This window comes from Cervus canadensis, chromosome 1 (genome assembly GCF_019320065.1).
Source record: "Cervus canadensis isolate Bull #8, Minnesota chromosome 1, ASM1932006v1, whole genome shotgun sequence".
Classification (NCBI taxonomy): Eukaryota; Metazoa; Chordata; class Mammalia; order Artiodactyla; family Cervidae; genus Cervus; species Cervus canadensis.
Genome location: NC_057386.1, coordinates 33,373,638 through 33,395,707, shown reverse-complemented (window position 1 = coordinate 33,395,707; position 22,070 = coordinate 33,373,638). Strand labels below are relative to the sequence as shown.

The 22,070-nt window shown below is 57.1% G+C and overlaps 5 protein-coding genes across 8 annotated transcripts; all 5 read left to right on the top strand.

Annotated features, from left to right (window-relative positions):
• Positions 1 to 131: 131 nt before the first annotated feature.
• Positions 132 to 1,788, top strand: SPEM1 (spermatid maturation 1). Its single transcript, XM_043475856.1, has 3 exons — positions 132 to 667; positions 766 to 823; positions 1,015 to 1,788. The coding sequence occupies exons 1-3, from the start codon at positions 425 to 427 to the stop codon at positions 1,752 to 1,754; spliced, it is 1,041 nt and encodes a 346-aa protein (XP_043331791.1). The 5' UTR covers positions 132 to 424; the 3' UTR covers positions 1,755 to 1,788.
• A 2,046-nt stretch (positions 1,789 to 3,834) lies between these two features.
• On the top strand, positions 3,835 to 5,643 carry SPEM2 (SPEM family member 2). The gene is made up of 3 exons (XM_043476434.1): positions 3,835 to 3,983; positions 4,150 to 4,207; positions 4,343 to 5,643. The coding sequence occupies exons 1-3, from the start codon at positions 3,846 to 3,848 to the stop codon at positions 5,635 to 5,637; spliced, it is 1,491 nt and encodes a 496-aa protein (XP_043332369.1). The 5' UTR covers positions 3,835 to 3,845; the 3' UTR covers positions 5,638 to 5,643.
• Positions 5,644 to 6,399: 756 nt separating this feature from the next.
• On the top strand, positions 6,400 to 10,397 carry SPEM3 (SPEM family member 3). The gene is made up of 4 exons (XM_043439007.1): positions 6,400 to 6,537; positions 6,686 to 6,743; positions 6,862 to 8,787; positions 9,004 to 10,397. Exons 1-4 carry the CDS (start codon positions 6,400 to 6,402, stop codon positions 10,395 to 10,397), a joined length of 3,516 nt encoding a protein of 1,171 aa, XP_043294942.1.
• Positions 10,398 to 12,549: 2,152 nt separating this feature from the next.
• TMEM102 (transmembrane protein 102) lies at positions 12,550 to 14,665 on the top strand. Its single transcript, XM_043475545.1, has 3 exons — positions 12,550 to 12,688; positions 12,881 to 13,239; positions 13,327 to 14,665. Exons 2-3 carry the CDS (start codon positions 13,026 to 13,028, stop codon positions 14,649 to 14,651), a joined length of 1,539 nt encoding a protein of 512 aa, XP_043331480.1. The 5' UTR covers positions 12,550 to 12,688; positions 12,881 to 13,025; the 3' UTR covers positions 14,652 to 14,665.
• Positions 14,666 to 15,415: 750 nt separating this feature from the next.
• On the top strand, positions 15,416 to 22,018 carry FGF11 (fibroblast growth factor 11). 4 transcript variants are annotated; one of them, XM_043475586.1, is made up of 5 exons: positions 15,448 to 16,947; positions 18,610 to 18,720; positions 18,923 to 19,026; positions 19,725 to 19,839; positions 20,110 to 22,018. In XM_043475586.1, exons 1-5 carry the CDS (start codon positions 16,755 to 16,757, stop codon positions 20,178 to 20,180), a joined length of 594 nt encoding a protein of 197 aa, XP_043331521.1. In that variant the 5' UTR covers positions 15,448 to 16,754; the 3' UTR covers positions 20,181 to 22,018. The 4 variants fall into 4 exon arrangements, with proteins under 4 accessions (XP_043331531.1, XP_043331521.1, XP_043331513.1 ...); XM_043475578.1 differs by having other exon boundaries at positions 19,641 to 19,839; XM_043475568.1 differs by having other exon boundaries at positions 18,923 to 19,092; positions 19,641 to 19,839.
• Positions 22,019 to 22,070: the final 52 nt, after the last annotated feature.

Sequence of the window (22,070 nt, the reverse complement as noted above, 5' to 3'; positions counted from 1 at the left end):
TGTTATGTTAGGAGGTGGCGGTGGGGGGCTCCAAAGAAACAAACCTTGGAGAAGTGACTCTGCCTGTGAAGGGGGAGGAGGAGAGGGTCCAACCCTTTTCAGTGAAGAGCTCTGAGGTCTGAGAGAAATGGGCAGTGGGTGCTGGGGTGTGGTTGTCATGGCAATGGGGTTGTTTGGGGAGTTAAGATCAGAACCCGTGTCTGTGGAGGGGTCACAGCCTGGCATAGAGGACCAAGCAGGGACTGATGGGGGCAGACACCAGGCAGGCCAGAGAGCCTACAGGATGGGGCCCATGGCTGACTCCAGGAGAGTCATGCAAGGTGTAGAGTTTGGTCTCTGCTAAGACCTGGCCCAGGCTGGAGGCTCAAACCTGGGCCCAGGACTCTCTCTCTTGGCACATTGTGAGGGAGAGCCCCACACCATTATGACCTGTTTACCCCCAGGGGACAGGAAGGTGGGCTGGTGTATACTGTGGGCACAGTGGGCTGGGGGCCTAGGGGCCCCGGTGGCCCTAGGGACCCCCATGGCCATGGCTGAGCGGCCACGGCCCGGATGGGCCTCGTATCACAGCCCTAACACCAACAGCTGCCAGGACCTGGGCAACTCTATCCTGCTGCTGCTGGGCCTTATCATTTGCATTAACATTGGCATCAACATGGTGACACTGGTCAGGGTGGGCCCAGGCGGGAGGGTGCTGGCAGGACGGCTGGGGGCAGGCCTGATGTCCAGGGCCTGTCTGGGGTCACTGTGTCCTTCCTCACCTAGCTCTGGCGCAGACTCCGTGGCTTCTTACACCAAGTGTTCCATTGTTTTTATGAGAAAGGTAAGTGGGGGATGGGGGGCGTGGGAAGGGCAGAAATCAAGCATTCTGTCCCTGTCCTTAAGCCAGCCCCTTCCCCTCCCGCTCTCCCTCTCAGACTCCATAACTACGCAGCTTCTTTTCCTGCACCCTGCCTCTCCATCCCTGTAGGAGCCAGGCTCCCCACCAGCCTCTCACCTCTCCTCGATCCACAGAAGCTTCTAAGTTATGCTCACCTGGGAAGCAGACCCAGCCCTCGAAGCATAGCTCTCCAGCAGTCCACCTTCGATGCACCATGGACCCCGTGAAGATGACGGTGACCCCCCCACCCACTCGCCGCCGTCGCCGTCGCCGTTCTTCATCGCGTCGTGCCCACCGCCCAGTGGCCTGGGCCCCTGACACTGACGACGACGATGACGAGAAGCCCCCACATCAGCACACAGCAGCCTGCTCCCACAACTGGGACTACCCTGAGGATTGGGCGGGTTTACAGTCTGCCCAGAGGTTCTGGACTCCCTGGGCCCAGGACGCCTTGGAGCCTCCTACCCAGACCATCCGCTTCCAGCAGACTATAGAGGGAAGGCCCCTCAAGAGAGAGATGCAGTCTGATCTGGGCCTAGAGGCCTACGTGTACCCTGTGAATCCCCCACTCCCCAGCCCTCAGATCCTGAGCCACAAGAACAGTGGAGGTGGGGCAGGGGCAGGGGCCCAGGCGGACCAGGAGCAGTGCGCACCAGCCGAGCCACCCATCCTGGGCCCAGCCAATGTCCCGGACATCCCCCGGCGCCGCTCCTCAGGGCGCGTCGCCTACGATGCCAGGGATGTGAGGCGGCGGCTGCGGGAGCTGACCAGGGAGGTGGAGGCCCTGTCGCACTGTTACCCTCTGGCCTCTGGATCCAGCACAGCTGAGGGGACGAGAAAGGACTGGGTATACCGTTCCCTGACAGAGAGGTGACTGGGAGAAGAATAAAAAGAAGAGAGGAGGTGGATTGTGGTGGTGGTGTGTGTGTTGGGGGGGGGGCGGTGCCAGGGCCCACACAGCACCCAGAAGCTTGGTTACTAAGGAAATGATCTCCCTGGCAACAGGGCCTAGAGAGCCCCGAGGCCCCTCATCAACCTCTTGGCCCCAGGCCCTGTCCTCAGCCTTTTCCTAGGCCTTTCTTGGTTCTGAGGCTCCTGCCTGCTTCTGCTCCATTTTCTTTAGTGTTCAAGGAAGCCCCCCACCAAATCCCATTCCAGATGCCCAGGCAGTACTGCACTTGAGGGGAGACCCTCATCCCATGGCTCCACCTCCTCAGAAGTCTGGCTCCTGCCAGAGCCCAGGTTCAGGCTGCAGCTACAGGTGAGGCGTGGTCCCTCTTAAGCCCTGGAATCTTTGGTGGGGGATGACTGAGAGTCAGGGTACCCTGGCCCTCAAAGTTCCCCTGTCAGAACCCAAAGTTCCTGTACCCTCGAGCAGGCTTGGAGCAGTGATAAAATACTGAGGATGCTGTGGCCCTCTGTGACCTCATGCCTCTGGCTCAGCACCTCCATGTCACAAATGAGACTGGGGCTCAGAGAGATCACGTGACTTATGGTCACATGGACTCCAAGGATCAACTTCAGGGCCTCAGATGCTCCAGCCTCTGCTCCCACAGGTAGATCCCCTTTGCTTCTGAGTCAGCTTGGCCCATCAGAGTCTCCCATCTTCCTCAGTTTCCCATGGAAACTCATCAGAATATTCCATCCACTGGACATCTGGGAAACCCAGGCCCTACCTACTTCTAGACAGTTAGGATCACCAACACATGCTCAACTTGTGAACAAGGAACCAGGCGAAGAACTAGACTTCACCCTCCATACCAGATGGGTTCCTGGAATGTGAGCAGATAGGCCTTTTATGAATCACCTCGCTTCTCTGCCATTTTCCTTTGACCAACATTATTGATCATTTTAAACTGACTCCACTAAGTGGGTCTATTTTAAACACCTACTATAAGTTTGGAGGCTGGATGGGAAATGCCCACTGGCTGTTCCTCTATTTTTTTTTTCCTCTCTTTTTGACCACACAGTGCGGTTTGTGGGATCTTAGTTCCCTGACCAGGGACTGAACCCAGGCCCTTGGCAATGAAAGTGCAGAGTCCTAACCATTGGACATCCAGGGAATTCCCTGTTCTTCTCCTTCTGCTAAGTTGTTCATTATACAAACAAAATGACCTGAGGTCCCCCCAGTACCACTTTCTTAGACCACAGCAATGAACCTGGTTTAAATCATAGATTCCTTTTGTCACATCAACAGTTACATCCGAAGTTTGTGCTTTGTGAATTTCATGTGGTTTTCTTAAGATGGCAACTAATCCTTTTTCAAATTGGAGGGGTGGCTCAGTGGGAGAGCAGTTGGTTAGGAAGGAGAGAAACCATGGTTGAGGGGTGGTCTCTAGCAAAGGCAGCAACCTCATGCTCTGAAGTAAAGGGGCCGGGTGGTTCAGTGATCACAAACAACAAAGGCTGTAGTCCCTGGCCAGGAAGGGATGGCCACCATGGATGCTAGAGGGCTTATGACGGGGAAATGGGCAGAACTGGGAGGGAATGGTGCAGTGGGGTGACCCCAGAGGGGACTCTTACTGTCACCCATCCATCTAATCACCTTAGCTGCACGCCGCAAGCAGGTATGGGTAGGGAGTTCCAACAGGCTATAAATTGCCATATCTCAATGAAATGGAGGAAATCCTTTATGCATGGCTCAGTCCCTATGAAGACCATCTCCCCACTGTAGTTATGTTTTCAAATCGAGTTAAGCCAGCCCCTACAAAGACAGGACAGACTGAACTCTGGGGGCTGGGCTCCATTAGTGGGAGTCAAGGGCAAAGATGGCCACATCAAGGGCCAGCTGAGTGGATAAAAGACATGCCACCTCTGCATTGTGACTCCCTGCAACATGCCTCATTGTGACGGCGCTCCCTCACCTACTGGTAGGTATCCCAGGTCCCACCATGAGTGCAGTGTGGGTCAGGGCTGGTGGGGGTGGGGGGGCGGGTGGCCCGGGTGGCCCTAGGACCCCCCCACCATGGAAAATCAGCTCTGGTCTGACAACCTGGGGTGCTGCCATCAATACCAAGAAAGTACCCAGGATGTGGAGGACTTCCTGCTGCTGCTGCTGGGCCTTGTCATTCTTGTCAACATCGGGATCAACGTAGCAACTATGGTCAGTGATGGCTGGGGACACCCTGGGGGTGAAGAGGGCTGAGGGTGGGAGCCAGCAGCCGGCACTTGTGCCTGCAGAAATGGTCTTGGCTGGGGCGGGGTTGGGGGCGGTGAGTGGGGAGAGCCTGGCCTTCATTCCCACTCCACCCACCCCACTCCACCCCCAGATGTGGCACAGGCTCCAGAATGTCTTAGACAACAGCATCTCTTGGATTAATCAGAAAAGTAAGTATGGAAAACAGGTAGGGGGCGCCTCGCCCCCGCCACTCCCAAGACCCCAGAAACCCAGGTCCCAGTTATTCCCCGACCCTGAAATCTTCTGACAGTTGCTGGGCCCTCATGGACTCTTGCCTCTCCTAGATGAAATCTCGCAGGCTTGTGAAAGTTCCCCCAAATATCCTCCAGCCAAGGCCAAAGACGTCCACATCCACTGTACCCTGGACCCTGTAGAAGTGAAGATGGCCCGGCCCACTCACTGCTCCTCTTCCTCCTACCGCCACCCCCGCAGCCGAAGCCGCAGCCGCCCTCGCCACCGCCAACCTCGCCGCCAGGGCCGCTGCCGAAGCCGCAGCCGAAGTCGCCCCTGCAGCCACCAGCGGAGGTCGAAGAACCGCAAACGATTCTCCTACAGCCGCTCGGTCTTTGGTAGGCCACGTCGCAGCCACAAGATGTCACAGCTGCGGGCGAGGCCCTCCTTTGATCAGGAGGACCTGGACTCCTACCTGGAGGAGGACGAAGACCTTGCCTTCCCACACCCCAAGTGCCCAAGGGGGGGCTGGGGAGGGCTCTACCAACGGATGGGCCTGCCCTCCAGCGTGGGGCTCTGGGGCCGCCAGGGTGGGATCCTGGCCAGCCTGCCGCCACCTTCTCTCTACCTGTCACCTGAGCTGCGCCGCCTGCCCAAGCGTGTGGAGGCCAAGTCTGAGCTCAGGCTGCAGTCCTTAGGGCCCCTCTGCTCACCATCCCACACCTGGGGCAATGTGGAGGCGGACCAGTGGACCTCGTCTCCACCACCTCCCCGACGGCTGCCCCCCAATCCCTCGTGGGTCCCTGCAGGGCACAGCCCTTACCCCTCAAGGGGCCAGCTCCTGTATGACAATTGGGATCAGCGGCGACGTGGTCTGGAGGCTTCCGAGCCTCCCTCCACCCTGTTGACCCGGGGCTCCCGGCCTGAAGCCCGAGAGCACTGCTCCCCACAGGTCCACCGACGGAGCCTCCTCGGCCATGCTCACAGCCAGCCCAACCGCAGCCCCCACCCCTCCACAGGACACTTGAACTACTCCCGGGATCCCCATGAGGTCCGGCGCCGGGCAGCCGAGTGGACTGAGACGCTGCCCACTCGGCACCCTCTGACCACCTCCACCTCCCTCACCGTGCTGGGGGAGGCCTCGTACCAGCGGGCCCCGGCTCCCAGCTCAGCTCTGCTCCTCCGCTCCTCCCAGCCCCTGCCCGAAGTCCAGGCTACAGAGCCGCCCCAGCCCACCTTTATGCCACTCAGCCGGAACCCAGGGGGCAATGCCAGCTACCAGGTGTATGACAGCCTGGAGCTGAAGCGGCAGGTGCAGGAGAGCAGGGCCCGAGCCAACTCGCTGCCACCTTCCAACTCGGCCTCTAGGCCCTCTCTGCATAGAAGCCGTACTGGGAAAATTCACTGACCAGCAGCCAAGGGGGGTGGTGGGGGGCAGGGCATGGAGAAAGGAATAAAGATCAAGAGTCCAGGAAACGCTGGTGGTCTGTGGCTTGGAAGCGCCACTCCTTCTGCCAGCCTGGGTCCCTGCCCTTGGCTTCCTGAAGCCAGTGTCTCCTCCTTGGCCTGAGGGTCCCCTTGGCTTAGTGGCTACAGTCCTGCCAGCAGGCCCTTCCTGGGCCTATACCATGAATGAAGTAGATTTGCAGGTGCAGACTCCAAACCACTGGTCTCTGGGCACCTACTGTGTTCTCAGCTGTCCCTGTCCCCAAAGCTTATATAAGAAGCTGCTTCCAAACTGGGAGGGTCCCCATTTGAACAGATCCAGGTCCACTCCAGTGAAGGGCATGAAGAAGGCCAAGGCTCTGGACTCCAGCCAGGCCTTCCCCAGGGCTCTGATGCCAGGGGTCTTCCTTGTCTCAGGAAAGGCCAAGGAGGTGGAATGTGTGGTTTGAATGAGTGACTGAGTGGGCTGTGAGGGAAGGATTGACGGCTTGAGGAGAGGTGTGCTGGCCTCCGGGGCCCAGTTTGACTGTCCAGGCTCAGGCTGCCTGACCCTGGTTACCAGGGAATGCCACTCTTGGCCCTCTTTATTCTCTTCCTCCCTCACTGTGACCCCACCCCCTCCCCATTATGACACAGTCCTTCTCCCCCTCCCCCACCAGAGGAGCCTGGCTCCTAGTGAGTATGTGGGGGCCAGGGGGCCCAGGTAGCCCTGGGACCCCCAGCCATGGGTGAGCGAACCTACCACGGAGCCCAAGCGTGCTCTGGCACCAATCCCAGAAAGTGCCAGGACCTAGGAGACTCAATTCTTCTGATCCTGGGCAGCTTCATCTTGCTCAACGTGGGGATCAATGTGGTGACTCTGGTCAGGGCAGGATCTGGGCAGCAGTGTTGGGGGAGCCTTGGGGTCTCAAAGGGGCTTAGGTGGGAGGGCTGTTGGGGTGTGGCCAGACAAGGATTGGACTTCAGGGCTCACCCTGCTCCCGGACTCTCCCCTCCTCTGCTTCCCTCAGCTCTGGAAACACCTGAAGAACTCCTTGCGGACTCTTTTCCATCATTTTTTCCCCAGAGGTGAGTGGGCCCCAGCGTAGGCTCCGGGGATATGGACCTGTCCCCTTTCCTCTATCCCTGTCCCCATCCTCAGCCCCTCAGGAACCCAGGCTTTGTCACATCTCGCCTTTCCTTGCAGACAAGCAATCCAGCTATGCAGGCAGCCATCCCATGTGCATGCGTTGCTCCGTGGATCCCAAGAACCTGTGCTCAAGAGTCCCACCCCGCTTCCACCGCCGCCCAAGCTTCGTGCTCGGGCACCCTAACCACCTGGACTCCTGGATACCAGACACGAACGATGAGAAGGCTTCTAAGTGCTGCTGGATGCCGCCTCAGTGTGGACATGCCGGGGCTCCCATGGAGGTGCCATGGGGACTGTGGAAGGAGGGGCTCATGGGAGCTGGGGAGGACCCACAGATCACAGCCTTAAAGGCCCAAGCCACCTTCTACTCTAAGCAGGAGACATCTTCCAAGTTCCGTAGGATGAGCAAGGTGGACATGGTTCCACTGCGCCTGCCCCAAGAGAACAAGACTAAGACCACAGACCACAACCCAGCCCAGGCCCAGACCCACTCCCCGGTCCAGTCCCCTGGTCATGCTCCTGCCAAGGCCCAGACCTTCTCCCCAGCCCACCCCCCTGAGACCACCCCAGCCCAGACCCAGACCCACGCCCCCATTTACCCCCCTGAACATGCCCCACCTCAGGCTCAGACCAACTCCCTAGCCCTCGGCGCTGAGCACAACTCTGCCCAGGTCTGTGGTCTGGAGCACACCTCAGCCTATACCCTGGACCAGGCCCCCTCACAGGGCCCAGCCCAGTGCGAGGGCCACACCCTTACCCACACTCTGACCCATGCTCATCTAACTTATACCCATGCCCAAACTCTGATCCCTCCCCCAGCTTCTGCCCCAGTCCCTCCCCCAGCTTCTGCCCCAGTCCCTCCCCCAGCTTCTGTTCCAGTCCCTCCCCCAACTTCTGCCCCAGTCCCTCCCCCAACTTCTGCCCTTGCCCCTCCCCCAACTTCTGCCCTTGCCCCTCCCCCAACTTCTGCTCCAGTCCCTCCCCCAGCTTCTGCCCCTGCTGCTACTTCTGCTCCAGCCCCTACACCAGCCCCTGTCCCCATGTCTGCTACAACCCCTGTCCCTGCACTGGTCATGGCCCTGCCGACCACTCCAGTCCGTTCCACACCTCCTTCCTCCGTCCTAACTTCTATTCCCTCTACTTTGTCTGCCTTCAGCCAAGGCCTCTCCACTGGCCATGTGGTCTATGATGCCCGCAGGGTAAAGCAGAACTTATTCCATGTATGTGCCCCTCAGAACTCTGGGTATTCCAGAAAGGACTTAGATACACTCTCCAGGCTCCAAGAGGGGCATGGCCTGGTGAGCTCTGGTACAGCTGAGCAAACAGTGAAGCAATGTAGTGAGGACAGTGCCAAGCCCTTCACAGGATCCATATTGGGTTACCTGGAGTTGGGGAACATGGAATGGAAGCTTTCAAATGATGCCAAGGATGAATCTGTGCAGCCCAAGACCTTCCCTTACTGCAGTTTCCACCCTTACAGTTCTGAGAAGCAAAACACGGACTCCCAGACTCCGGTCTACCCCAAATTCCTGGTGTACTCCAAAGATGCTGCACCTTATCAACCTTGCTTCCATATTCCAACCTGTGCCCAGAACTCAATGGGTACTGTGCCTCCACCCTGCACTCTTTCTCTACCTCTCATTTCTCCCAGATCCTTTGTTCTTCATCAACACAGCAACCACCAGAAGCCCTCCACCTTAGTACAGACCCCCAAATTTCCCCCAACCTCCAAGTCTCCTCAGTCTGTCCTCTCTTCCCAGGGTCCCATCCCTCCTCAGTTCTCCACTACTTCTCAAACCCCAAACCAGCCCAAGCCCCCTGAACTTCATGAGAATCTAGGCCTCAACCAAGACCATGGTCTCCAGAGGACCCCAGGCCCTTCAAAAGACACTCAAGTTTCCAGAAAGCCAGAGCTTACCCCAAATCCAAAGCTCCACATGAACCCAGGCTTTACTCAAGACCCAGGCTTCCACAAGAGCCCAGGCCTTGCTCAAAATCCAGGCCTACACAGGTGTCCAGGCTTTACCCAAGACACAGGCCCACACAAGAGCCCAGGGTCTACCCAAGACCCAGGCCTTCACAAGAGCCCTGGCTTTACCCAAGACTCAGGCCTCCACAAGAATCCAGGCCTTGCTCAAAACCCAGGCCTCCACAAGAGCCCAGGCTTTACCCAAGACCCAGACCTCCACAAGAGCCCAGGCCTTGCTCAAAACCCAGGCCTCCACAAGAGCCCAGGCTTTACCCAAGACCCTTATCTCTGCAAGAATCCAAGCCTTTCCCAAGACTCTGACTTTCACAAAGATTCAGTCATTACACAAGATTCTTGCTCCCAGAGTTTAAGTTCTACTCAAGAGGGAAGTTTCTTTAGAAGCCCATATCTCACCCAACCTTCTGGTATCCACAAGAACACACCATTTCTTCAAACTTCTGACATTCAGAGAAGCTCAGGCTTTAGGCATGACTCTGGAGTCTGTAGAAATCTAGAACAAAACCAAGGGACTGTACTCTATAGAGGTCAAGAGCTCTCCCAAAAAACCGGCCTCCATAGTATCCCACACCCTTCTCAAGATTCTGGATGTTACAAGAGTACAGGTAATGCCCAAGATCCAGGAGTCTCTAGGAGTCTAGGCTTTACCCAAGATTCTGAACCACAGAAGAGTCCATGCTTTGTCCAAGACTCTGGAATCAACAAGAACTCAGGCCTTACCCAGGAATCTGGTCCCCATAAGAACCCAGGCTTTGTGCAAACCCCTGGTCTCTTTAAGGACTCAGGAGACTACACCAATCCAGGCCTTACTCAAGATTCTGGAGTTTACAGGAGCCAAGATCTTACTCAAGATTCTGACCTCCATAAGAATCTGGGCCTTACCCAAGTCACCGAAGTCAAAAGATGTGACGTTCCCCAAGATGCTAGACTTTACAGGAGCCCAGAACATTGCCACAACCCTAACCTCCACAAGTACCCAGGAGTTACTCAACATCCTGGCCCCCAGAAGACTCAGGACTTTGTCAAGGGATCAGGCTTTGTCCCCAATCCTGTCCTCCACAAGAACCCTCTGGGAACTGACTGTGTCCAAGTTTTGGGCCCACTTCAGACCCCAAAGTCATTTATATCTGAGAAGATTCCTCGAAGGCATGAGGCCGGGCAGCATATTCCAGGGGCTTCTGTCCCACCTAGCCAGACCTCCTCCCCCGCCAAGGCCCAGGTGGTCTACAATGACCAACAAACCTTCTCAGAGGTTCCTGTGCTGATAGAGCTGCAACCACCCTCCCGGCGAGCAGGCAGCCAAGACTGGGTGTACCGCCCCATGGACACAGCTCCTGCAGCCTCCCAGAACTATCGCCAGATGTCTATGCCTCCCCAAACCAACTGGAAGCCCCACTGCCCAGGGTCAGGCACCCGGGTAGGGCACGTGGTCTTTGATGCCCGCCAGAGACATTTGGGAGCAGGCAGGGACAAGTGTGAAGCGTTGTCTCCCAGGCGCCTTCACCGAGAGATATCCAACAACTCACCAGAGATGGCCAAGGCGTGGGGATATCAGTGTGTGATGAGAAACTTAGAAAAAGAGGGGACCAATGTGCATGAAGAATAAAAAGGCAAGAGAAGTGTTCTGTGGTTATTTGAGGCCATCCACCCCAACCCCACCCCTCAGGGGGAGATAAGGAATGAAGCTCCTAGCTTTCCTGCTGTTGCTGTCTTACCTTAAGCTGTTATTCCCAAGGCCCTAGAGCTGCATTCTCCATTACAGTAGCCACTAGCCAAATATGCCTATTAGAATGTAAATGAGTTAAAATTAAGTAAAGTTAAAAAGTGTTCTCAGGGAGTTCTCTGGAGGTCCAGTGGTTAGGATTCAGCGCTTTCACAGATGTGGCTGGGCTTCAATCCCTGGTCAGGAGTACTAAGATCCTGAAAGCTGCAAGGCACAGACAAAAAAAAATCTGTTCTTCAGTCTCATGATCTAAGTGCTCAATAGCCACATGGAGCTACTGGCTACTGTATTGGACAGCACAGATTTAGAACATTTCCATCATCACAGAAAATGCTATTGGAGAGCAATGCTTTAGAGTTCAGGGTAACTTTCGTTTTCCTGTCAGCCATCCACAGCATAGGAGCTTTAAGATGGGCTTTCCTTGTGGCTCAGATAGTAAAGAATCCACCTGCAATGTGGGAGACCTGGGTTTGATCCCTGAGTTGAGAAGATCCCCTGGAGAAGGGAAAGGCTACCCACTCCAGTATTCTGGCCTGGAGAATTCCATGGACTGTATAGTCCATAGGGTCATAAAGAGTCAGACACTTCTGAGCAACTGTCACTTTCACATTCAGGGAGCTTTAAGAGGCCCAGATAACTTAGTTCTTTTTAGGGTGGTTCAGAAGCCACCATCTAGGGAGGAGGTTAAGATCTAGGAATGGATGCCCAACGCCTGATTTCCCCAGACTGAGAAAGAGCCCAGGCTTCAGTTTTCCTGATCTGGTCTCTTGCATCACAATCTGTTGTATGGAAATTTGCCTTCCCGGCTCTGGGCTGCATTTGGGGCTCTAGGTAACAGAGGGAGAAGACCTCTCTTTGTCAGTGACTAAGAACCCCTGAATTTTAGGCTCCCCATATTGGGCCCTGGATTCTGAGGGTCCCCTCCTTTTGTTGTTCAGTCGCTATAAGTCAAAGAGTCAGTCTGACTCTTTGTGACCCCATGGACTACATCATGCCAGGCTTCCCTGTCCTTCACTATCTCCCAGAGTTTGCTCAAATTCATGTCCGTTGAATTGCTGAACAGGCCTCTGATTTGTTCTAAGTGTCTCCACTTGCCCATTTTCTTGCCCATGGACTTAGCCCTGGTTCACTGTGGAGACAGACCCCTGGGAAAAAGGAATATAAGAATTCCTGGTCCAGCATGCACTGGTCTAATCCGTGAGCTTGTCTCTGGTTTCCTATCTTTCTGCCCTATTATTCTGGCTCCTAGTTTCATCCTGGACTTAAGCTGTGTCCATGATAGCACCGGTCACTGAAAGCAATTTTCTTCCCCTGATAATTTCTCATTGTCCTGCCCCAGCACACCTGTGAGTTTCCTCTGAACTTGATTTTCAGCCCTGGTAACTTTTCTGTATACACACCTGAGCTGCGAGATTTCAAAGTGTTTGCCCTGATACCATTCGTGTGTCTGAGGTGGCCATCACTAATATGTCCCTTTGGATGTCCATCCCTGGGTCATCACTACCTACGTGTTCTTTTTTTTTTTTTACCTACGTGTTCTTGTCTAACATTATCACCACTGATTCCAAAGAGATCCATCCCAGTCAGGAAACCCCTTTCCAACACCTCTCTTGCTTGGCACTGACCTTGGACAAGTCATGTGGCACCTTCCTAGGCTAGCAAGTAATTGCATGCAAGGACTCTTCTAGATTTAAGTTACCAGGGCACCTCTACTCCCTCAGGCCCTAGGCTATGTGCCTCATTATCATTTGCTGTTTGGATCCATCCTATCACGTCTCTGTTCTAAGCCCAAGGAATGTTTGCGATTGGCCTGGCCTTGGAAAGACACACTATTATTTCCATAGAAACTACAACTTCCATCAGGCACTATTTCAACGGAACAGGAAAGGATCTGGGGGCGTGGCCCTAATGCCCTGGTAGTTTGGAAGACCAAACTACAACTCCCAAGATAGCCAGGAGATCTCTGCAGAGCCAAAGGAGAGATTGAACTCTGACTGGAGGCCGGGCAGGTCCGGAACCACCTCCAGAAAGGGGCGTGGTTGTAATGTAGGGGCGTAGCCTTGTGAGCAGCAGGAAGAAGTTACCTGTTGAATCTTCCTATCCATTTTGTTCTCAGACCTTGCAGCTACCCCTAAGAGGGAAGCCGCAAACCACTAGCCTCTTCCGAAAAAGAGGTAAGGGGAGGTAGACAGGGAGTGGCGAAGGAGACTATTGCATTCCGTAGGAGGGGCCAAACTCACTTTTAACCTGCTAGGTCAGGTGAATCGGTCCATGGGGGTGGGGACTAGCATATGAGAAAAGGGCAAGGACGGAGGAGGTATTTATTTGTTTGCTTTCGAGACTAAATTAGAGCCCTTCATCTGCAGACCCATTGGCAGATTGTGTCTTGGGCACCCTTTCGATCTCAGGAAGAGAAAAGAACAGAGGGGCGAGTTTTCCACAGCAGAAGGAACAACGCTTCTGGGCTTCCCCCTGTACGTGTATTTCCTAGCCCACAAACGATAGAGCCATATGGCTTCTGCAGTCTGGGGGAATGCTCCCTGGTGGGGCCCACCGCCCCCAGCCCCAGCCCGGCCGCTCACAGACATCGACTTCTGTTCTGGAGCGCAGCTGCAAGAACTAACCCAGCTGATCCAGGAGCTGGGTGTGCAGGAGAGCTGGTGTGATGGGCCCAAGCCAGGACCAGATCTCCTCCAGGCCAAGGATTTTGTGTTCTCTTTGCTTGGTAAGTAAGCCTCTTGCCACTCTCAGCTCCTCCCCACCCCATCCTGGGCTCTGGATCATGCCTTCACGATCCCTTCTCTTCCCTTAGGTCTCATTCACCGCAGGGACCCTCGTTTTCCTCCCCAGACAGAGCTCCTGCTGCTTCGTGGTGGGATTCGAGAGGGCTCCCTGGATTTAGGGCCTGCGCCTCTAGGTCCCTACACTCGGGGACCTCACTACGATGCCGGCTTCACACTCCTGGTGCCCGTGTTTTCTCTAGATGGCACTGGGCAAGAGCTGCAACTGGACACGAGATCCTGTTACGCATGGCTCTGCCTCCCAGAGCAGGTACGCGGAACCTCGGTCCGGGAAGCATGGCAGGATTGCCTAGGACCCCCAGTCCCAGGAGGACGTGATTGGATCCACCCAACTGAAAGCAGAGAAAGTCCCCGGGACCCACAAAGCTCCGTGGACCAGCCACACGGTGACATCACTGAGCCTGAGGCACAGGAGGCTTTGGAAAAATCACCTAGTAATGTTTCAGTGCCAGAGTCACCCCAGCAAAACCTAACCAATATTGGTTTTCCCTCACCATCGGAAGAAACGAATGATGACGTCACCAAAGCAGCCGATGTTAGCCCAGGGCCTCAGCCGTCTGAGGCTCGGGAGGCGTGGCCTACACTGTGCCCCGCCCAGGTGGCTGCTTGGTTCTTTGCTTCGCTGGCTGCGGTCGCTGAGTCCCTGTTCCCGGTCCCGGGTGCCCCGCGCTTGGTCCACGCAGCCCGCCACGCAGGGTTCACTACCATCCTCCTGGCTACGCCCGGGCCCCCGCGCCGCCTCCTGCTTTTCGACCTGATCCCCGTGGTGTCTGTGGCCGGCTGGCCCCAGGGGGCTCGGAGCCACTCGTGGGCCGGCCCGCTGGCCTCGGAGTCGTCCTCCTTCTACCTGGTGCCCGGCGGCGGCGGCCGAACAGAGCGGCCGGGCGCCTCCGGCTGGCAGCTCTGCTTCGCCCGCCAGGAGCTGGCGCTCAAGGCGCGCATACCGGCTCCGCTGCTGCAAGCGCACGCGGCGGCCCAGGCGCTCCTGCGCCCGCTGGTGGCGGGGACCCGGGCCGCGGCGCCCTACCTCCTGCGGACGTTGCTCTACTGGGCGTGCGAGCGGCTGCCCGCGCTCTATCTGGCGCGGCCCGAGAATGCGGGCGCCTGCTGCCTCGGGCTCCTGGATGAGCTGGGCCGAGTGCTCGAGGCAGGGACGCTGCCCCACTATTTTCTGAGTGGCCAAAAGCTCCGTGCGGGGGACGGCGCCGCTTCGCTGCTCGGGGCGTTGGCCATGCTTCGCGGGGACCCTGCTCGGGCCCTGCGCGCCGCTGTGGAGGAGGCCAAGGCTGCGCGTAAGGGGGGCGGCTTAGCCGGCGTGGGAGCCGGGTCCCATTAAAAACGCTGTTCGTACTAACGTGGAAAGTGCTTCTGTTGGCCAGCGGGGTGTGGAGGGGACTGCTCTCCCTTCACCTGGGAGACAGGCTGAACCCCTTGGGCTCGAAGAACCAGCGTTCTAGAAGGCCTCCTGGCTGGTTCCTCCCCATCCTCCCACCTTTCTCTCTCACCATCCCTGGCACAGGTCGTTCCATTCCGGCCTCTCCACGTTACACATCTGTGGCCAGCAAGCACCCTTCTTGCCCCGGTGTAACCTCTGGCATCCATCTCCCCCCAGTGCTTATGGTCTTTTCTCTTAGGGGTCAATAGGGGTAATATATTTGCTGAAAAAAGACGTGAAAAGGAGAGGTATGGAGACCAGGGGCTGACCAATTTGGTTCACACAAAGGCAGAGATAGTAAGGAGGCCGGATTTCACCCCAGGCTAGTCCTCGCCGCCACCGCTATCTTTTCAGTTATTCCCCCCACTTTCCTCATCCAATGCTGTCCTCGATCCCGGGCAGTAGGCGCCCTTTCTCCATTCTCAAGGCGTCCACCATTCCATCTACCTAAGCCCAAGCTCTCCCCTCGTGAAGATTTGCCTTCTGTGGAGTCGCCTACTTGTCCTTGCTCCTCTGAACCCCGAGACAGGCGGCTCCGGCTGCTTCTAAGACCGTCCCCACTCCCTGCCTCCAAGGAACCCCGGGGTTCCGCCCGCCCAGCTTCCCCCCGCCTTTCCCGGCGTCTCCGCCCCCTGCCCCGCCCCCGGGCAGGCTCTCCGAGGAGGGGGAGCTGTCGCCGCCGCCGCCGCCGCCTCAGCTTCCCACCGCCGCTACCGCTGCCGCCGCTGCGCTCTGTCCAGCCGCCAGGCCCAGTGCTCACTTCGCCGGACCAGGGCGCTCTGCGGAGACACCCTCACTCCTTCCTGGGGTCTGGGACGCCTAGCCGGGCGTGGTGGGAAGCCCCGTTTGCGGGGTACAGGGAGGGAGGAGCCTGGAACCGGAGCCAGCGCCAGCCGTCGCCGGATTGACAGGACAGGTTGAGGGGCGTCGGGGAAGGAAGAGGGGGTGCTGAAGGCAGTCCCCGGGAGGAAGAGGAAGCCCTGTCGCAGAAAGCTGGGATGCGCTCTGACTTATAGGGGGTCTGTTCACATTTGGGGACCCGTGAACCCGTGGGTGCACTCCTCTCTTGGGGGGCTGTTTGGATTGGAGGGCGTGGGATCTAAACAGTACCAGCTGTCCCTGAGGAAATTAAGGGGCTGCCAGGAAAAAAAAAAACCAAACCCCAAAAACCAATGCTCCTTATTCCGAGGTGACAGAGGGCCCTCCAGACAACCACCTGGTGTAACCACTAGGAAGGGCGGATTTGGAGGTGACTTCAAAAGGAGTGGAGGGTAACAGGGTGAGGAAAGGGGCTCAGCACCTAGAACCCTCTGCCACTAGAAATGGGGGTGACTTGGTAAATATTGGTATTGTCCAGAGGCAGGGTCTGGGAACCTCTGCTTGCTGAATGGGGACAGTCTGAATATCTCGAGACATAGTTTGGGGGGGATTTCAGTGAAAAAAGAGGGGGATTCTTCACTTAGAGGGTGGCAAAGGAAAAGGCACTAAGGTTGGGTTCTTCACTGACATTGGCAGCACCCCAGCAGGAGTGGGGTGAGCTAATATCTCCAAAGCTAAGGACCCACACCCTTAAGATTATAAGAGTGGCTTTGACAGGAACACGGGGGCCTGGAAATAGGGTTGAAAGGTGCCTGGGGATATTGGAACCACATCTTGGAAAATCTGAGGGTCTTGCATTTGGGATAAGGTTAGTGGGGGGACAGGGACACTGGAGACTAGAAAAGGGAAGAGATTTCTGTAGGGGGCAAAAGTCGAGGGTGGGGTCCATTGAGAGGTACATAGGCTGCTGGGTCCCACGAAGGTAGTGGGAGACCCAAGGGTGGGAGCTGGCGCCTGGGGTGGGGGTCCTCTAGGGTTTATCCTCAGGTCCTGCGGGTAGGGCGATGAGTTGGGACCGGAGCGTCCAGAGCATGTCCTGGTGAGCGAGCGGGCTTCTCTGGGGGAGGGGGTGCTCAGCGCGCTCCAGGCGCCTGCCGGTTTGGGGGTGTCTCCTCCCGGGGCGCCATGGCGGCACTGGCCAGTAGCCTGATCCGGCAGAAGCGGGAGGTCCGCGAGCCCGGGGGCAGCCGGCCCGTGTCGGCGCAGCGGCGCGTGTGTCCCCGCGGCACCAAGTCCCTTTGCCAGAAGCAGCTGCTCATCCTGCTGTCCAAGGTGCGACTGTGCGGGGGGCGGCCCGCGCGGACGGACCGCGGCCCGGGTGAGTGGTTGGGGCGGGGGTCTCCGGGCCTGGGGTCTCTCTGCCTGGGAGGTTGAGGCCAGGGACTCCCGAAGAGCGGGGCCTGACCGAAGTGGGGGAGCTCCCCGAAAATGAAAGGGGGTGGGCCCGGGCCACCAACTCTCAGCCAGACGATGCCTCAGTTTCCCTTCTCTTTCGCCCGTAACCCCGAGTCTCCTTGCTTTCGAGGGCAAGGGGAAGGCATGAGGGGCTAAGCCGGGTGCCCCGAAGCTTGGCAGCTCCCGCTCGCCGCCCCCCCCCCCCAACACGAGTCCCCACCCCCACCATCCTCCGCCTACGTGCCGGCTCTCGCGATTCTTTCAATCCCGAGTGGAGGGACCTGGGGGTTCCGGACGCCTCGGTCACCCCGAGGGTTTCTGCGGCTCCGGCAGCCCCGCCCCCGCCCCGGTGCTCCCGCTTCTCCGAGCTTTGGCTCCGTTCCTCCTGGCCGAGCTTGCCTGGCTCGGCGCCAATCTCCCCAGCTCTCCCCCGGGTGTCCTTGCAGCTACCTCTCCAGCCCGCCCCTCTGTGCGCCCTCCTCCCGTGACCTGCGCTCCAAGGAGCTGGACACCCCCCGGTGACCCCCTACGCGACTCCGAAATCGGGCCTCACGGGCTCAGGGGACCCTCTGCTATGAGGAACTCAGACACAGTACACGGCTGGAGACCCGCAAGGAGACTGAGGGTCGTACCACCTACGAGGGGGTACCGGGAAGTCGGCCGGGAGCAAGCCTCTGGGGACGAGAGTTGTGAGGGTTGGCGTGTGGTCCCCGTCCAGGTGCGACAGTCAGGGAGTCCCTCTGCCTCTCTCTCCCTCGCTCCCAGCTCCCCTAGGGAGAGACCGCCCCCCCCCCCGCCCCAGCGGCGTCCTTCTCCCCCCCTCCGCCGCTGGCCCTCCGTAGTGGTACGGTCCGCAGCCCACCCTTTGAGTGGGACCCGGTCCCCACGTGACTCAGCCTGCCTCACCAGCTCCTCGGCCCCCTCCCCCATTTCCTTGGTGTGGTACCGAATGTCCCCCATCCCAGGTGGGTTACCTGGCTGAAGGGGAGAGGCTGAGCCTCAAGGAGGGCTGGGCCCCCGCGAGCCAGTAGACTGACTGACAGACAGACAGACAGATGGGTCAGTGTCAGACAGGCCGGCGCTGGGCCAAGGGGAGGCCCGCGCCAAGCAAGCGGCAGCCGCAGCAGCAGGTGCTGAGTCAGCGTCAGACCCGGTCCCACCCCCATCCCTGAGGAGGCGCCCCTACCCTGTGGTCACCTTACTGCCCCCACACTGGCACACACACTTCCCTTTCAGCAGGCCTGCCGGTCTCCCTCTGTCCTCTGCCTTTCCATGTTTCTCTGCCCTCCTCTTCCCTCTTCTCCCCTCCCCCCCTTCTGGTTGAGCTGTAGGGTAGGAATTAAGCCTTTAAATAAATTTCAATAAATTAGACTGAAAGCTGGTTAGAGGCAGCAGAAGGGACCCACACCCCAGCTTCCTCTGGCATCTCAGAGAGGTGGGAAAGAGCTTGCTGGGAGGGCCCTGGGACCGACCCTCTTCCTTCCCTCCATTCTCTTTTTCTTTCTCTCCTGTGATCCCAGCCAAGTGTAGGAATGTTTCTGGGAACAGAGATGTCATGTTCCAAGATGAATGTCTCTCTCTCCAGAACCTCAGCTCAAAGGCATCGTCACCAAACTGTTCTGCCGCCAGGGTTTCTACCTCCAGGCGAATCCCGACGGGAGCATCCAGGGCACCCCAGAGGACACCAGCTCTTTCAGTGAGAGGGGAAGCCAGCTGCCTGGTGGGAAGGGGGAGAGCGGGCACAGGCCATGATAATCCTATTCCCGCTTCAAGATCCATTGGCTCTTTGACTCCCAAGGGAAGAGCTGGAACTGGAATGGGTGTGTGTGTGTGTGTGTGTGTGTGCTCAGATAGGGTTGGAGGCCTGGGGTACTGAGGCTCCCTCTCTCTACCCCCAGCCCACTTCAACCTGATCCCTGTGGGGCTGCGAGTAGTCACCATCCAGAGTGCCAAGCTGGGTCACTACATGGCCATGAACGCTGAGGGGCTGCTCTACAGCTCGGTGAGACAAGGGGGTGGAGTGGCCTGGGGTCTGGTGACTCCTCTAGGACAGACTTCCCAACTACAGGTATTTTGCAGCTCAGGGCTCCCTCTCCCTCCAGCTCTTGCCAACACCCTGTCCTCATTGCCCGCTTGGGAGCACCTACTCTAGAGTCCCTTTAATCTCTCCTCCTGGAACAGCCCCCCACATGCCCCCAGGCTCTTTGAATGTCCAACTCCTTCAGCCTCTTAGGATCCCTGTGTCTCCTCCTACCTCCTCGAGACTTCATTATTACTCACTATCCCAGAGTCATTTGGGATATTGGGAAAGGATTCTGGAATTCCTCCAAGCAGGAATTTCCTCCAGGTCCCCTGGATGGTGAGAGGTTGGGAGTAGAGTAGAGAGAATGTATCTTCTTATTCCAGGCCCCCAGAAGTCTAGTTCCTGGCCTTTGGGGGCCACCAGATTCTTTCTCATCCTCCTTTGTCCCAGTGCCTGCATGGACTCAGCAGTTGGTTCTCCTCGCCTCAAATGTATTGATTGCATCCTGCCTTGTTCTTCCCGGGCCTCCCTTCCAGTCCAGTGATGTGTCTTTGTCTGTCTGTGTGTGCCTTTCTGGGTCTTTGTCTCCTCAGCCGCATTTCACAGCTGAGTGTCGCTTTAAGGAGTGCGTCTTTGAGAATTACTATGTCCTGTACGCCTCTGCTCTCTATCGCCAGCGCCGTTCTGGACGGGCCTGGTACCTGGGCCTGGATAAGGAGGGCCGAGTCATGAAGGGAAATCGAGTCAAGAAGACCAAGGCAGCTGCCCACTTTGTGCCCAAGCTCCTGGAGGGTGAGTATGGACCCTCTGGGAAGAGGCAGGCCACATGGGAGGGTATTGACCTTGACATGGACATTAAATGACATACAGCTCAGGGGTTGTAAGCGTTTTAAGAAGACACCTGTTATGACAGGCCAAGCCAGGAAGACTTTGGCCTTGAGGGATTTGGGGAGATCTTTTGTGGGTTGGGGTTCCCAGAGGCTGCATGGAGGGGAAGGGAGCCTATTCAGAGCTCTCTGAGTGCCTAACTCTCCTTCCTCCTCCTCTCTCCCCCCTTCACAGTGGCCATGTACCGGGAGCCTTCTCTCCACAGTGTCCCTGAGACCTCCCCTTCCAGTCCCCCTGCCCCCTGAAATGTCATCCCTGGACTGGAGGCTCCCTGCACTCACACGGAGCCAGCCACCACCACAGCCTGTCTCCCAGGCCTGCTCCCGGCCCTGCTCTTACCGCCGCTGCCACACGCATGCCCTGTGCAGCCAGGTCCCACCAGGTGCTCTGCCCCGAGGGAGCCTAGGGGCCACTGTGACTTCTGGGCCTGCTGAGACCCTCAGACTCTTAGGCCCAGGGTGGGGAGTCAGAGAGGAAGATGTCTTGAAATGGTCCTGGCTGATCACTTCTTTCCTTCCATGCTCACACCCTCCAAAGCCTTTTTCTGAGATGGCGCTGGGGCTTCCAGAACTGACAGAACCAGGGCATAAATCCTCCCCATCCCAGGCTCAGCCAGTTCCTGGAGCCCTTTGACCTTTTCATTACCACTGAGCCATAGATCTGTGAGTCCACTGGCGCTCAGGATCCCTCCTTCTTTGTCTACTCCACCTTCTGCCTTGGTCCAGGTTCTGGAACACAAGGCACCCTAGCCAGGACCACTTCTGCACTCAGGCTCTGTGCTGGAACACAGGCATGCTGCCAGGCTCTGTTCTGGATCCATCAGGCTTCTGTCCTTGACCCAGATGGACCCCTGACTTCAAAGTAGAGAGAGGCTGGATTTGAGCCCTGTCCAGCTGTTGGCCTTGGCCTGAACTGGGACCAGTCTTAGATCACCACAGTTTGAACTTTCTTATCCCAGAGACACCCAATTCTAGAGCATGGTGTTCTAGACACATACGGAGCCATACTTCCTTCTGAATCTTAGCTCTAGGACATAGACCAGGGCTCTCAGCCCTTCCCTTCAGGATGGAACGAGGGCCTATATAGCCATATTATTGCTCTAGAGTAAGTTCTAGACCCACGCTCCCACCTTCTCTAGTGATACCTGTTAAGCATGAGCTCTAGAAAGGACCCAGCTATGATTCACAAAAAAATTAAGTTCTAGATGGATCAAGAACCACTTCTTGTTTTTCCTAGATAGTTTTCTAAAACTCTTAGTCTTCCTGTAGAATGCTAACCTTATTTTTACATGCAGTTTCTATTTCCTGCAGCTCAGTTGGGGTCCTGTCGGGAAACAGAGTCTGAGGAAGGGCAAAGGAGTTTTGGAAGGAATCCCTGGCTCATAGTAGGGCAGCTAGGATGGGGAAGGGACCAGAACCATGGCATGATTGGACCTGTGCCTGGGTTGAGGGGACATGAACACGTAGCTACCTCAGCAGGAATTCCTTCCAGGTCCCCTTTAAAGCTGAGGTCTTTAGGGTAATAGGTCTGGAATAAAAAAGACAAATGCGACATAGCCTTGACTCCCACCCACCCACAATGAGGAGACTCCAGTTCAGCAATAAGCCCCACCCTTCTCCCCTACAGATCAGGCTAAGGAGGGTGAGGGTCTCTTGGGTTCTAACCTCATACACCCCCACAAGCTTCTAACTGAATAAAACTTGCTTTACCTTAGAGCTTATAACCTCAGCTGGGTTTTAGGTACCCCAAAAGGGCCTGACTAGATTTTTCTGAAAAAAATGCAGAGAGCTCGGGGCAGGCCTGAAAAAGATCAGAAGCCCATCAGTGAACTGGGAAGGATACTCTGGGTGGCGACAGAGTTGGGCAGAGTAGACCGAGGAGGCACTAAAGGGAGGGGCTAGGGCTCGGAGGCAGGTTGTGTTTCCTCAGGCTCTTTTTTACTTCTGGCTTGTCCTAAGAGGGGTGGATGCTCCCCTCACCTACACAGACCCCGCTCAGGCTCCACCCATCTCCTGGCTCTGCTCCCAGGGGACCGGGTCTCTGCTCCACGCTTTCTCAATTAAAGACGATTTATACAACTGAAGTGTTGTCTGTCATCTGTGGGTGGCAGGCTTTGGCAGTTGCTCGGGGCGGGA

Bases quoted from the DNA above. Each gene is read 5' to 3' on its own strand.
- SPEM1 (XM_043475856.1), top strand. From the start codon at position 425: ATGACCTGTTTACCCCCAGGGGACAGGAAGGTGGGCTGGTGTATACTG. The intron at 668-765 runs GTCAGGGTGGGC...TTCCTCACCTAG, and splicing joins GCATCAACATGGTGACACTG to CTCTGGCGCAGACTCCGTGG. The intron at 824-1,014 runs GTAAGTGGGGGA...CTCGATCCACAG, and splicing joins CCATTGTTTTTATGAGAAAG to AAGCTTCTAAGTTATGCTCA.
- SPEM2 (XM_043476434.1), top strand. From the start codon at position 3,846: ATGGAAAATCAGCTCTGGTCTGACAACCTGGGGTGCTGCCATCAATAC. The intron at 3,984-4,149 runs GTCAGTGATGGC...CTCCACCCCCAG, and splicing joins GGATCAACGTAGCAACTATG to ATGTGGCACAGGCTCCAGAA. The intron at 4,208-4,342 runs GTAAGTATGGAA...TGCCTCTCCTAG, and splicing joins CTCTTGGATTAATCAGAAAA to ATGAAATCTCGCAGGCTTGT.
- SPEM3 (XM_043439007.1), top strand. From the start codon at position 6,400: ATGGGTGAGCGAACCTACCACGGAGCCCAAGCGTGCTCTGGCACCAAT. The intron at 6,538-6,685 runs GTCAGGGCAGGA...TGCTTCCCTCAG, and splicing joins GGATCAATGTGGTGACTCTG to CTCTGGAAACACCTGAAGAA. The intron at 6,744-6,861 runs GTGAGTGGGCCC...CTTTCCTTGCAG, and splicing joins CCATCATTTTTTCCCCAGAG to ACAAGCAATCCAGCTATGCA.
- TMEM102 (XM_043475545.1), top strand. From the start codon at position 13,026: ATGGCTTCTGCAGTCTGGGGGAATGCTCCCTGGTGGGGCCCACCGCCC. The intron at 13,240-13,326 runs GTAAGTAAGCCT...CTCTTCCCTTAG, and splicing joins TTTTGTGTTCTCTTTGCTTG to GTCTCATTCACCGCAGGGAC.
- FGF11 (XM_043475568.1), top strand. From the start codon at position 16,755: ATGGCGGCACTGGCCAGTAGCCTGATCCGGCAGAAGCGGGAGGTCCGC. The intron at 16,948-18,609 runs GTGAGTGGTTGG...CTCTCTCTCCAG, and splicing joins GCGGACGGACCGCGGCCCGG to AACCTCAGCTCAAAGGCATC. The intron at 19,093-19,640 runs GTATTTTGCAGC...TTGTCTCCTCAG, and splicing joins GACAGACTTCCCAACTACAG to CCGCATTTCACAGCTGAGTG.